The following is a 13,267-nucleotide window of genomic DNA, read 5'->3' on the forward strand; positions in this document are numbered from 1 at the left end:
GGAGTGCGTTTCATTTCAGCAAGTGAAATATCCTGATATGCACCTTAAAGATCTACTAAAGGGAATGTACTTTAGATCCCATAAAGTAGAATGTGTCTTTGCTCTTCATCTATGGTGGGGTTCTTTTTAACTCCTAATCCTATTTCTCACCAGCACATACCTCTTTTTCCATTTGGTCTTATATAAGGCTCTGTATTTTTACAAAACATGGTTCTTTGATACTGCTGTTTCTTTATTGTAAAATGACCTATAATAGTTGTCTGATTGTTCACATGGATGTATTCACTGATGACTTATTCACTAACAAACATTTATTCCTTTTTTAAAACTGGTCTAGTGTTGTGGACCCCCAAGATCACCCCCAGGTTCAATGATTCACTAGGAGTAGTCACAGGACTCAGCATATAGTTGTATTCATGGCTGCGAAGTCAGGGAATAGTCCACAAGAACACCCGAATTTCTGATATGAATTGCACATTCAGGGGTCCCCAAGGTCACCCTCAAGTTTGATAATTCACTAGAAGGACTCGTAGAACTTACTAAAAACTTTTATACTTGTGGTTACAGTTTATTACAGTGAAAAGACACACATTACAGTCAGCCAAGGGAAGAGACTCATGGGGCAGAGTCCAGGAGGGTTCAAGATGCAGAGCTTCCATTTGTCCTCCCACAGTGGAGTCATGGACAGCGTAAACTCCTCCCAGCAACCGTGTGTGACAATATGCATAGTATGGCCAGCCAGGGCAGCCCACCTGACCCCTGGTGTCATTCTTTATTGGTGCTCCGTCACATAGACATGGTGGGTTGCTTATGTGGCTCACCTCAGTCTCTAGCCCCTCTGGAGGTCACACTGATACCATGATACAAAGCCCCACTATAAGTCACATTGACTCTCTGGTGTGGTCCAAGTTCCCTAGGTAAACAGAGAGACTTAGCAGGCAGGACATTCCAACGGGTCAGAGATTACCTCCCAGGATCTGAGGGCAAAGCCTAGATCTGTCTTTGGGAAAGATTAAATTCTTTACCACACAACAGCTGAGATTTATTATAGCAAAAGGATACAAAGGAAAATCAGCAAAGGGAAAAGGCTCATGGGGCAAAGTCTGGAGGACACCAGGTACAAGCTTCCAGGAGTTCTGTGAGAAATATATGTTTGTTGTTTAAGCCACCCAGTCATGGTATTTTGTTATAGCAGCCCAAGCTGACTAAGACATCTATCTACAAAAAACCTACAGCCAACATCATAATTATGGATGCTTTTCTCCTAAGATCAAGAAAAAAGACAAGGTCTGCTCTCACTGCTTGTATTAAACACTGTCTTGGAGGTTTTAGTCAGTGCAATAAAGCAAGAAACAAAAACAAAAGGCAGATTGGAAAGGGAGCAGTAAAACTGTATTTGCAGATCACATGATCATGTAGAAAGTCCTGTGGATTATACAAAAAATTACTTTAGAACTAAGTGAGTTTAGCAAGGTTGCAGAATATAAGATCATTCTATACACCAGCATCAGAAAATTAGAAATTCAAATTAAAATACCACCTACAATAGCACCAAAAATATGAAATACTTAAAAGACCTGTACACTAAAGACTACAAAACACAGTTGAGAGAAATATTGAAGAAATACAGAGATATCTTTATACATTGAAAATCTCAATATTTTTAAGACATCACTTCTCCCCAGAATTCATCTATGGGTTCTGCACCATCTCAATCAAAATCCCTATAGGCTTTTTAATAGAAATCAACAAGCTGATTCCACAGTTGATATGAAAATGCAAAAGTTGAATAGTCAAAACAATTTTGAAAAAGAGTAAAGTTGGAGGACTTATATTACCTGATTTCAGGGCTTGTAAGGCTACAGTCATCAACAGAGTATTGTCATAAAAACAGAAAAAGAGGTTAATGGAACAGACTAGAGTTCAGAAATAAACTTGTACATATATGGTTTGATTTTTGAAAAAGAAGCAATGGCAATTCAGTAGAGAAGGGAAAGTTATCAACTGGTGCTGGAACAACTGGATATCTATCTGCAAAAAAAAAAAAAAAAACGAACTTTGATCTACCTCTTGTACCATATATAAAAATCAACTCAAAAATACAATACAGCTAAATGTAAAACCTAAAACTACAAAACTTTTAGGAGAAAATTTTTGTGACCTTAGATTAGGCAAAGATTTCTTTGATATGACACCAAAAGCACAATCCATAAAAGATAAAAATGATAAATATAACCTCATCAAAATTAAGAATTTCTACCCCTCAAAAAATGCTAAGATAATGAAAACAATAGCCTAGAAAACATATTTGAATATCGCATATACGATAAGGGACTTTTACCTGGAATATATAAAGAACACTCAAAACTCAAAAGAAAGCAAACAAACCAATTTATAAATGGGCAACAAATTTGAACAGATGCTTCACTAAAGATTAACTAATGGCAAATAAGCACATGAAAACATGTTCGATATCATTTGTCATTAGGGAAATGCAGATTAAAACCACAATGAGGTACCACCACACATGTTAGCATATGTAAAAATAAAAGGAATGACCATACACCAACATTACAATATGGAATGAATATTGGAAAATACTAAATTAGGATACTGTTTGTAGGCATGTCAAAGTATATGTTAGTATAAAAATATATTTGGAAGGAATAATGTCAGTGTATTAGAAACCTCTTTCATGCATAACTGTACACAATTATATAAGCAACTGACTGATTTTATTATAGACACTTAAACATTCTGTTAGTTTGTATAGTGAGGAAGAACAGTGTTGTCACAGATCAAGAATGGCTGAAATTAGAGTAGTAGAAACTATAATAGATAGCTGTAATGACTTTATTCTGATCTTGTCAATCACCGATTTATCCTAAAACCTAACAAATGTTGGAAGTAGAGACAGAATATAGCTTTCTCTCTGTTCAGAAATTTTCACAGAATATATATGGTTGGAAGAACAAAGAAAGCAAAAAATTATATTGATTATGTCATTCACAACATAAGTGAAGAATTTAACAAGTATATGTTTCAAGAACTTAACATTTCCTGCAAAACAAAAACAAAATAATACATTTTAGGACCGCAAGCAGTTCTTTCAAGCCTCACATGTAAAGATGTCAGAGATGCTTAAAGACAAACTTTAAAAACAAACAAAAAAACCTGGTATCATGAGAATGTCCTATTTATACTTGACTGAAGGAAACCACAAAAGTAGTTTTGTGGTTTGGATACAGAGGCAGACATAGTTAAAACTGGTCTTACAGAGACATAGCTTAAACTAGTTTAGCTAAAGTTTTGTTCAGTTCTCTTGTTCCAGGGACAGCCTTTACAAACATTTGTATAAATAAGTTATGTAAAAATTCAGAAACGTAGCTTTCTTTCTAATTTTTTAAAATTTCCTTTCAAATCAAGGCTGGGTAAAGAAGACAGTTTATTTCACATTTTTTTTTAAAAAAGGAAACATTTAAATTACACATTATGCATATGTTTAGATGATTCTAAGTTGTTATTTTTTGTGATTAATAATTATATTTAAATACCACATACTAATTCTACATATGTCATTGTACCATTCTTCCATGCAAGGATCAATTGATTTTTAAATATTTTCCTCCCTTTTAGTTAAGCTGCCTAAACTTTGGAAGAATAATCAACCTTGGATAGGTATGTTCTTCTAAATTCCTGAAAAATGATCTAGTTAAAAAAATACATTAATGATTATATTACTGGTCTAAAAAGATTCACATTTTAAAGAGAAAAAACTAAAATGTATTAATTTGCTGGTACTTATGATTTTTTAAATTTAAATTCATAATTAACATGTAAAAAAGTGTCTGGCTGTCATAGATATTCAATGTTTTTTTTGTAATTTGGGAGGCTGAGGATATCTGCAAATCTTGGTTTCTGTTTGTAGATGGAGACTATGCAAGACGCAGAAAAGGAGCTGATAAGATCTGCATCTTTTCAAACTTGTAAATTTGTATCATAGATACTTTCTATACACTTATAGTTTGGTAAATCTATGCTCTTAACAACTGATAATATTCGATTTTTTTTTAAAAAGACTTAATTGGATTCCCTATAAAATCTGTCCTTTGCTAATCTTTACCCAATTCTGGAAACTTAGTTTTTCCTTCTTAGGAAGTGAAGATCATCTAAAATTTGAGATTTATTGGCATCAAAAATGTGAAGTGTTCAACCTTATTTTATAACGTCCTTTATGTGTTACTACATCCTCCTTATTTTTAGTAATACTGTATAGTACTTTTATGAAATTTGCTACGTTTATATTATCCTTTTAAAGAAAAGCCGTCAAGGTTGATAAAACCTACTTCTGTTTCAATTTTAATGCATTTGTCCCCTTAATTCTGTCTACTGCTGAGTTCTGTTCATTTTTTAGCTTCTCAAGAGGTCTCTGGTTCACTTATTTACAGTGTTTGTAGTTTTCTGGTCTATAAATACATTTAAGGTTATAACGTTTTTGAGTATAGACGTGGCCACATCCCACAGGTTTTGTTTTGTACTGCTTTCATTCACTTCATAGTGTTCTCTTGGTTTTATTGAAGCAGAAAATACTGGGTAGTAGGTAACATAAATATTGTTTTATTTTTCACTTTACCTGAGTTCCAGCCCCCTATGATTTGTTACAAAGTTTTCCACACCTTCCTCAACTTCTTTGATACATGTTTAACTGTTGTTTTAAATGCCTGGAGTTTTATTCACTATGTGTTTTCTGGTGCACAATAAATGATAACCTTTGAATGGGGATTTTTCTACTTACATTCTTCAATATGAATTTTCTGATTAAAAGAGCCTTATGGCTAAAGAACTTCCCACATACATGACATTCACAGGATTACTTTACCTTGTGTATTCTTTTATATAAATTAGGATTAGCTTAAGCTAAAGATTTCCAAAATTTCTCCACTTATGTGGTTGCTTGCCAGCATGAATTTTCCAATAATTAATGATCGATATGTAGTGTTGGGATGCTTTTCTACATTATCATATTAATATGGTCTTTGGTGATGAATGTGATGATGAATCTGCTGATGAATGTAACATGAGTCAAACCAAAAAGCATTTCCACATTTGACAAGGTTATACATAATCATAAATTACCTGATGTTCCCTGAGAGATGAGATGAGTGAAGTCTTTCCCTCACTTATTAATAGGGATTTTCTGTAGCATGAATTCCTTAAGGTTGAGGAAGATGACAGTGTCTGGAGGCCTTTCCACAGTTTTTATATACATCAAGAATGAATTTTCTGATGTTAGATAGCTGTGAACACTGACTAAAGGCTTTCCCACATTCCTTGCATTCATCAGGCTTCTCACCAGTGTGAATTATCTGATGTTTAAGGTATGAGCCCCGCCTAAAGTCCTTCCTACATCTTTACATTTATAAGGTTTCTTACCAGGATGGATTCTCTGATGTTGAGGAAGATATGAACAATGATTGAAGTCCTTTCCACATTCACTACATTGATAGGGTTTCTCACCAGTGTGAATTCTTTGATGCTGGATAAGCTGTGAGATAACCATAAAGGCTTTCCCACATGCCTTACATTCGTAGGGCTTTTCACCAGTATGAATTCTCTGATGTTGAATAACTAGTGTTAAGTGACTAAAAGCTTTTCGACATTCAGTACACTGATGTGGTTCTTACCAGTATGGTTGCTTATATGTACGTTAAGTTGCAAAATCCGAACAAAGGCTTTTCCACATTCATTACATTTATATAGTTTCTCACCAGTATGAATTCTCAAGTGATGGTTAAGCTGTGAGCCCTACGTAAAGGCCTTGCCACAAACCTTAGATTCATGAGGTTTCTAACGAGTATGGATCCTCTGATGTTGAGGAAGATATGAACAATGACTGAAGGCCTTTCCACGTTCATTACATTTACATGGCTTCTCATTGGTATACATTCTTCAATGTTCCTTAAGTTACGTGACACCTCTAAAGACCTTTCCACATTCCTTACATTCACAGGGCTTTTCTCCAGCATGAATTCTTTGATGTGGAGTAATTAGTGTTAAGTGACCAAAAGCTTTTCTACATTCAGTACATTGATAGGGTTTTTCACCAATGTGAGTTCAATGATGTACATTAAGTTGTAAGAGTCAAGTAAAGGTTTTTCCATAACCCTACATTCATAGGGTTTCTCACCAGTATGAATTCTCTGATGTTGCGTAAAGAGTGAAACATAACTAAAAGCCTTTCCATATTCTTTACATTCACAGGGTCTTTCCCCAGTATGAATTCCTTGATGTTGAGGAAGATAGGAATGACGATGGGAAGCCTTCCCACGTTGCTCGCATTTGTAAGATTCCTCACCAATATGAGTTTTCTGATGATTAAGAAGAGATTTATTCTGCCAAAAACCTTTCCTACATTCAGTATACAAATAGGGTCTACTTCCAGATAAAACTTTCTGAAGCAGGTTATGGGATGTTTACTGTCTCAAAGTGGGTATGTCTTCATCAGTGATTATGACTTGACTGGAATTTCCTTCCTCATTTCTTTGATGTCTCTCAAATGTGCCTTTACATTCCCAGTCATCTTGGAAACTGGTGTCCTCAGGATCTTTGTTGATAAATTTTTCCATTTTCTCCCATTGGGATACCCAATCTGAAAGACAGTGAAAAAGAAGAGATGCTTGTTTTAGTCCCTGCTCTCAGGCGACTTCCTCTTTGAATGGAGAAACGCACAGGGAGTGGTTCATGAGTCAGAGAGGCCCCTGCAGGAGCGTGCGCCCATGAAAGTCATACTCTGCTCTGTAACCCTAGGGACTCTGAGGGGTCCTTTCCAGGTATTAACTCAAAGGTGCTCCCTCCCAGCTGACCTGGGCCACTACCTACAATGCCACTGCCCTTGATCATCCTCCACTCACCCGGGCGCAGGCTTCCTGGGACATTGCTTTCTGCACTCAGGCTTCCTTCCTTTGCTCCAGTAAGGAGATCCCATTTGGCTTGGAAATAGAAAAACCTATGTACACAGGAAGAGATGCAACAGAGACACAAGGGGGTGTCCTGGAATTCATATCCATTTCCTTGTTATCAATGAAGAAAAGAAACTAGAAAAGGCCAGAGAAGAGGAGGAAGTCATCTTTGGAATGGGGAAGAAGCTTCTTCAGGTGTTATCCAACAGAACTATCCATCCCCATTTGTACAAACAATCTCATTGAGAACAGAGTAGAAACTCAACCAGAGACTTGAAAGGCACCCCAGAGATTCACACCAAAGGAAGCAGATATTCCCGTGGGCAAATTTCAACCTTCCAGGGATGCTAACATCTTACCAAGAGAGATGAAGTTGCTGAAGTTCTCCAGCATCACATCTCTGTACACATCCTTCTGAGTCCCACTCATCCTGAGAGAAGACCACGGCCACATCCCTAAACACCACTGACCCCTGAAACAACAAACTGAGGATTTGTGCCATTGAAGTAAATATTCATGACTAGAAAATTGGAGGGATGAAAAAGGATATTGCAGGAAGTGGGGAGACACTTCAAGGGAATATGGTGAGGCAGGGTGAGGACAGTGAGGAAATTGTGGTAATTGAAGAGAAGGGACTATATGTTCTTGACGTTTCTACTGAGAGCAGCACAACCTCCTTCATAAAGGGAGATATTTCCATCAAAAGACACTTCAAAGAACAAAAAGAGATCAGATCAATGGTTTCCCAATAAATGAAACTATATAGAAGCTGACTACACAACTTTTTAACGTCTAAATTCTTCTCTCTACTCCTTCTGTTCAGAAATTAAGGAGAATATATGACAACATATTGATATTTTTAAAATGTTTGAATGCTTTCATAATAAAAGGTTTCAAGAAAAGTCAAACCAGAGAAGTGGTTCTCAATTAGGGGCCATTTTGCCCCCAGAAGACATCTGGCAGTGCTGGCCGACATTTTGGTGGTCACCACTGGGGAGGGGATGCTACTAGCACCTAGTGGGTAGAGGCCAGAGATGCTGCTGACCCGCCAACGCACAGGACAGCCCCCCACAGCTAAGAATTATCGGCCTCAAATGTCATTAGTGCTGAGGTTGAGAAATCCTGAACTAGAGAAACAATTTTTCCATGGAATCATTCCAAAATGTTTAACAGACTCTCTGTGTTAGGAATTAGAAAATAAGATTTGCATATTATTTAAAAATATATTGAAGAGTCAGGTTCATCACTGTCTGCATGTTACCTTCCCTCACTAGGTCAAATCCTTTATTAAAGATTTATTTTTCTTGGCTGCATACTTTCCCACAACATTGCACTCAACCTTTGTGACTCAACCTTTCTTTGATTTTTGGACACTTGAGGTCAAACTAGATATCTTTAGGGATCTTCCTAGCTCTGATTGTTTATGGTTTTCAACAACTCCTGCATTCTGGCTAGTCTCACCTCACCCATCCCCAATTGTCCACTTTCCTTGTTCCTGAGCAATAGAATGCTGATGGAGGATAATCCAGGCTCACACAGACGTGGCCCACTACCCAGCCAGGTGGCTCAACCTCAAATCTGACCTTGGCTCAGATGTCCACCTGGAGCGATTCTTGGGCAATATCCTGGATTCTATAACCAAACTCCCAAATGCCATCCCCAATTCAAAAGGTCTGAAAAAGAAGGCACTGTCATCACAGCTGGAGACTGAAACATTCTGTCTTATTGCATTTGGGCTGCTATAACAAAGTACCACGGTCTGGGTGGCTTATATACAACAGAAATTTGTTTCTCACAGTTCTGGAGGCTGACACCCAAGATCAGGGTGCCAGTATTGTCGTATTCTGGTGAAGGCCCTCTTACAGGTTGCAGATGGCCAACTTCTTGTGCTCACATGGTGGAAGAGGGTGAGGGATTTCTCTGGAGCCTCTCTTATAAGGACACTTATCCCATTCATCATGACTGATTCACCCACTAAAGGCCCTATCACCAAATGCCATCACCTTGGGGGTTCAGTTTCAACATATGAATTTGGGGGGACACATTCAGACCATGGCGGAGATCAACCAACACTACTGCCCATCTTGTCCAATGGGAAACCCTGGTCTGTGGATTACCATTAAAGCTTTATTACGTGTGGTTCCTTTAAACTCTATTAGCTCATCAAATCATGTTCCATGTAGGAATCTTTCATTTTTCCCTCAAGCATTCATTTTTCCCTCAAGCAATGCATTTCTCGTCCATCAAGGCTCCTGGCTGAACTGAGCCCATAGGAGATTCTAAATGATATGCTGAACACATAAATCCAGGTCAGAGAGGAGAGGGATTCTTAACGAGGGCTCGGGCCTATTTGATCCTTTCACCCTCTCAAATGTGAAAAACCAGGGATTGCAGGCATGGGTGAGACTGAGGCAGGAGATATTCCTACACTCATATAAAATGACCACAGCTTGAGAAAGGAGAAAGAAAGCACGGCTTACCTGGGACATGGCTTTCAGAATAGCAAGGGCTGATGAGTCCTCCTCCAGACTCCTCTCCTGGGGAAGGGTGAGTCCTGAGAAGGCAGAGCCAAGGAGGGAAGAGAAAACATGAGAGGTCAGGCTTGCTCACAGCTCCCAGAAGGACAGGTTGCAATTCTCTTCCTCCCCTTTCCTGTGCCGGCCTTCCAGTGTTCATGAACATACTGAGTATTTTAGACAGACTTCCAAGATGTCCCCCACCCCCTAATTCCACCCCTCCCATGTACATGTCCTGTATAATTACTCTGTAATTAAGCTACTAATCAGTTGACTTTGAGTTACCAAAAGGAAGATGAATTTGAGGGGGCCTAACCTTATCAGATGAGCCTATAAAAGCAGAAGTCAGAGAGAGACAAGCTCCTGCTGGCCTTGAGGAAGAAAATAAACAGTGATGTTCTGAACTGCCCCAGGAGCCCAGAGTGACCCTGGTAGACAGCCAGCAAGAAAATGGGTGCCTACAACTGTAAGGAAATAAATTCTACCAACAACCAGTGACCTTGAAAGAGGACACTGAGCTCCAGATAAGAACTGCATTGTGGCCAACACCTTGGTTGTAGCCTTGTGAAACCCTGAGCAAAGGATCCAGCTGAGCCATGCCCAGACTCCCATGGAAACTGGGAGATAATGAAAGTGCTTATTACAGTGCTTGCTACATAGTGATCAATAAACATTTATATATAGAGAGAGAGCTATCTAGATATCTATCTATATATATATCTATATTGGGTCTCCCTATATATATCTGATCTATAGATTGATATATATCAATATATCCATATAGATATCTCTCTCTCTTACTACACACACACAGACTCTCCTTGAACTAACTCTAGTCAGGCTCCTCTCAGCCCTCAAGGCCCCAGTCTTGGGATCTCCCCTAGGTCCATTTAGTCCAGTTTTAGAAAGAATTCTGCTAGGTCAGTTTAGGGACCCCACACCCCCATGATATCTGATCAAATTCCCCATCCCCCACCTTCAATATCGCATCACTCTGGCCGCCTTCAGTAAGAATTCTATTAAGTCCCTTTAGCCAGAATCGCCCCTTATCCTTGATGTTTCCTTGGTAACTTTCCATCCCCTGACCCCCCGACTCTGCTCCTTGGCTACAAATCCCCACTTGTTCTTATGTTCGGAATGGAGCCCAGTCATGTACTGAGGTCGCTCTTTCCCTATGACAATTTCTGAGTAAAACTTGCCTTCACTGCTTTAACTTCTGTCGGGCTCTGGTATTCTTTGACAGTCTATGGGGGGAGCTCAGAGATACTTTCGAGAATTCCGACAACTACAGTCCTCTTCCCAGGGAAAATGCAAATTAAAAAAACTGCTCACAACCTGAAGTGGCATGTGAGGTCTATCGATCCCAGATTAAGAATCTTGAAGAAGGAAAAGACGCCGGCATCGATTTGGGGCCGGACACATTCCCCGCCGCCATGGTCTCTGAGAAATGTAGTCCAGAGGGAAGAGAGCCAGGAATTTGGCATCCCCCCACCACCCCCGAACCCCCAAACACACTCCCCGCACCCCGAAACCAGTTCCGACGCGCCTCAGCGTCCTCCCTCGCGGACCGACTGGCCACAGCAGAGACGGCGGGCACGCCCCGGGCGGAGCGGACTCCACGGACCGTCCACTCGTCCTCACACGGGGACAATCGCTCTGACGCAAGACGGCGCGAAGATTCCGCGTGGGCCCCGCTCCGGAACGCCAGGGCGCTCGGGATCCCCCACCCGGTGCGGGAGCTCGGTCTCGGCCCAGCCTAAGGAACCCAGAACCGCCGGAAACAGAAGAGCCTCCCCCACCCGCAGTCCCTTCTGGGAAATGTAGTCCAGAGGCGGAGGAGCCGCGGCCCAGCCCTCTCGAAAGGGCCGGTCGCCCAAAGAATGCTGGGAAGACGGACCTGGGCAGTGATTGGGCCTCGGTCGCAGTGGCTTCTGGGAAGTGTAGTTCGGTGCCTGACTCCAGCCACACCTGGAGTCCGGCTCTTCGACCGCTCAACCTTGGCTTCGGCAGGCGGTGCAGCACTGGTCCTTACTCTGTGAGTTTTTGTGCCTGTGGACATGACTGGTCATACCTGTCGTGCGTACTGCTCCGAGTGTGAGGTGTGGGGTAGCCTTTGTGTGACGGAGGTGAGGTTGTGGGTCTGTGTGACGTGACATGGTTTATAGGGAGGAGCAGGTTGGTGGATACACGAGAAGGACTGAGCCACTGGGTACGCCGACCTCTGCGTGTGGACGGTCGTGACCGTGCAAGGAGGGCCTCGGGATTTGTGGCCTTGTGTGTGACGTGTCTGTGTGGTGACCGCATGTCTTAGAAAGTGTGACCGTGGTTATGTATGAAGGTTGGTGTGACAACTTTTCTTCAGTCCGACTTATGGGCGTGACCGGAGTTGTTTAAGATAATACATAGCTGCATGGGCATGAATGTGAGTATAGGACTGCGGGTTTCTGGTTGCCTGTGGGATTGTGATAACTTCTTTAGGGTTTGCTTTCCTCATTTATAAATATGATAATAACTCCACGTTTCTTATTACCCTGAAGTTTTGCAGCAAAGGACAAAAATATAAAACATGATAAAAACATGATTTTTACATTAAAGAAACTCAGAATTATTAGGGACAAAAATCCAAAATCAGCCTAAAATCTTAAAATATGAAGATGAGTTTTAAAACAATTTCTTATTATGGTGTGGCCTGTCTTGGCTCTCACATTAGTTAGTCATTCATTTCCTTTTGCCAGTTGGAAGACAGCTGTATTAAAATTCAGGGAGCCTTGGACTGTGGAATTGGCTTTCCCCATCCTGAAGCACTGGTCTAGGATATGCATGGCCTGTGATGCCCACCTCTGAACAAGGATGCTTTCCCTCAGATGGTCCCAAAGTTGGTTCATGGCAGCAGTTTGTCCCTGAGCCAGGCACAGAACCCAACAGTTCCTGTCCCTTAATTTAGTTTTGTTTCCATCAGGCCTCATGGCTTCTGTGATGTCATGAAGCAGATGTCTTCCATCTCTGATACTGCTTTCTCTAAGGAATTGACCACCTTGATTCCACCTAAATGGGGCTGGAATAAAGAGAAGAGCATTTCTCTGCAGGCATTGTGTTTGATGGAAGATTTCAGAGTCACACATACCTGAGTGGCAATACCAACTCAACCACTCACCTCCTAGCTTTGTGTTTTTCCAGTAAGTCACTTAACTTTTCTACATCTGTTTTATTTTTTCTCCTATAAAGAAAACATAAGCTGACTGCAGTTATTTTGAGGAATTATGATTACCGATATTAAAAGGTGAGTTAGGCGTAGAGGGGTTGAATCTCACACTTTGAGAATCAAAACCCTGGGGGAGGTAGTGTTCTGTTGGTATAATGGACAGAAGGGAAAAAGGATAGGAAGTATACCTATTTTGTTACTGCATACCTTTTTTACATCTTAAAGTTTTTGAATCATGAGGATATACTGCTTGTTCAAGATATTAAAGTTTTTTTTTTAATTTTTTTTTTTCCTGAGGAAGATCAGCCCTGAGCTAACATCTGACGCCAATCCTCTTTTTGCTGAGGAAGATTGGCCCCGGGCTAACATCCGTGCCCATCTTCCTCTACTTTATATGGGATGTGCCATAGCATGGCTTGACAAGTGGTGCTTTGGTGTGCACCCAGGATCCGAACCTGCGAACCCTCGGGCCACCAGAGGGGAGCACGTGCACTTAACCGCTGCACCACCGGGCTGGCCCCTAAAGTTTTTAAATAGAAATAAAATACAGTAATTGAGAAGTACTAATTAAATGATATTTAGAAGAAAAT

General features: G+C 40.5%; 1 protein-coding gene and 1 pseudogene across 1 annotated transcript; both read right to left on the minus strand.

Moving 5' to 3' along the window:
* Nucleotides 1-1,089: 1,089 nt before the first annotated feature.
* LOC147912704 (uncharacterized) lies at nt 1,090-6,467 on the minus strand (annotated as a pseudogene).
* LOC106803276 (zinc finger protein 565-like) lies at nt 1,371-11,534 on the minus strand. Its single transcript, XM_087422319.1, has 7 exons — nt 11,373-11,534; nt 11,000-11,231; nt 9,440-9,513; nt 7,319-7,431; nt 6,912-7,006; nt 5,137-6,649; nt 1,371-2,031 (listed from the first exon to the last, which is right to left on the minus strand). Exons 1-6 carry the CDS (start codon nt 11,532-11,534, stop codon nt 6,474-6,476), a joined length of 852 nt encoding a protein of 283 aa, XP_087278445.1. The 3' UTR covers nt 1,371-2,031; nt 5,137-6,473.
* Between the last annotated feature and the right edge of the window lie 1,733 nt (nt 11,535-13,267).

The sequence above is a fragment of the Ceratotherium simum genome, chromosome 33 (genome assembly GCF_057802395.1).
Source record: "Ceratotherium simum simum isolate JZ-2026a chromosome 33, ASM5780239v1, whole genome shotgun sequence".
NCBI lineage: Eukaryota > Metazoa > Chordata > Mammalia > Perissodactyla > Rhinocerotidae > Ceratotherium > Ceratotherium simum.

Excerpts from the sequence above, each read along its gene's own strand:
- LOC106803276 (XM_087422319.1), bottom strand. The coding sequence starts at position 11,534 with ATGTCCACAGGCACAAAAACTCACAGAGTAAGGACCAGTGCTGCACCG. Across the intron at positions 9,514-10,999 it reads GCGTCGGAACTGGTTTCGGG|GACTCACCCTTCCCCAGGAG; the intron begins GTGCGGGGAGTG and ends CTGCCTTCTCAG. Across the intron at positions 7,432-9,439 it reads TTCTGAAAGCCATGTCCCAG|GGGTCAGTGGTGTTTAGGGA; the intron begins GTAAGCCGTGCT and ends TTGTTGTTTCAG.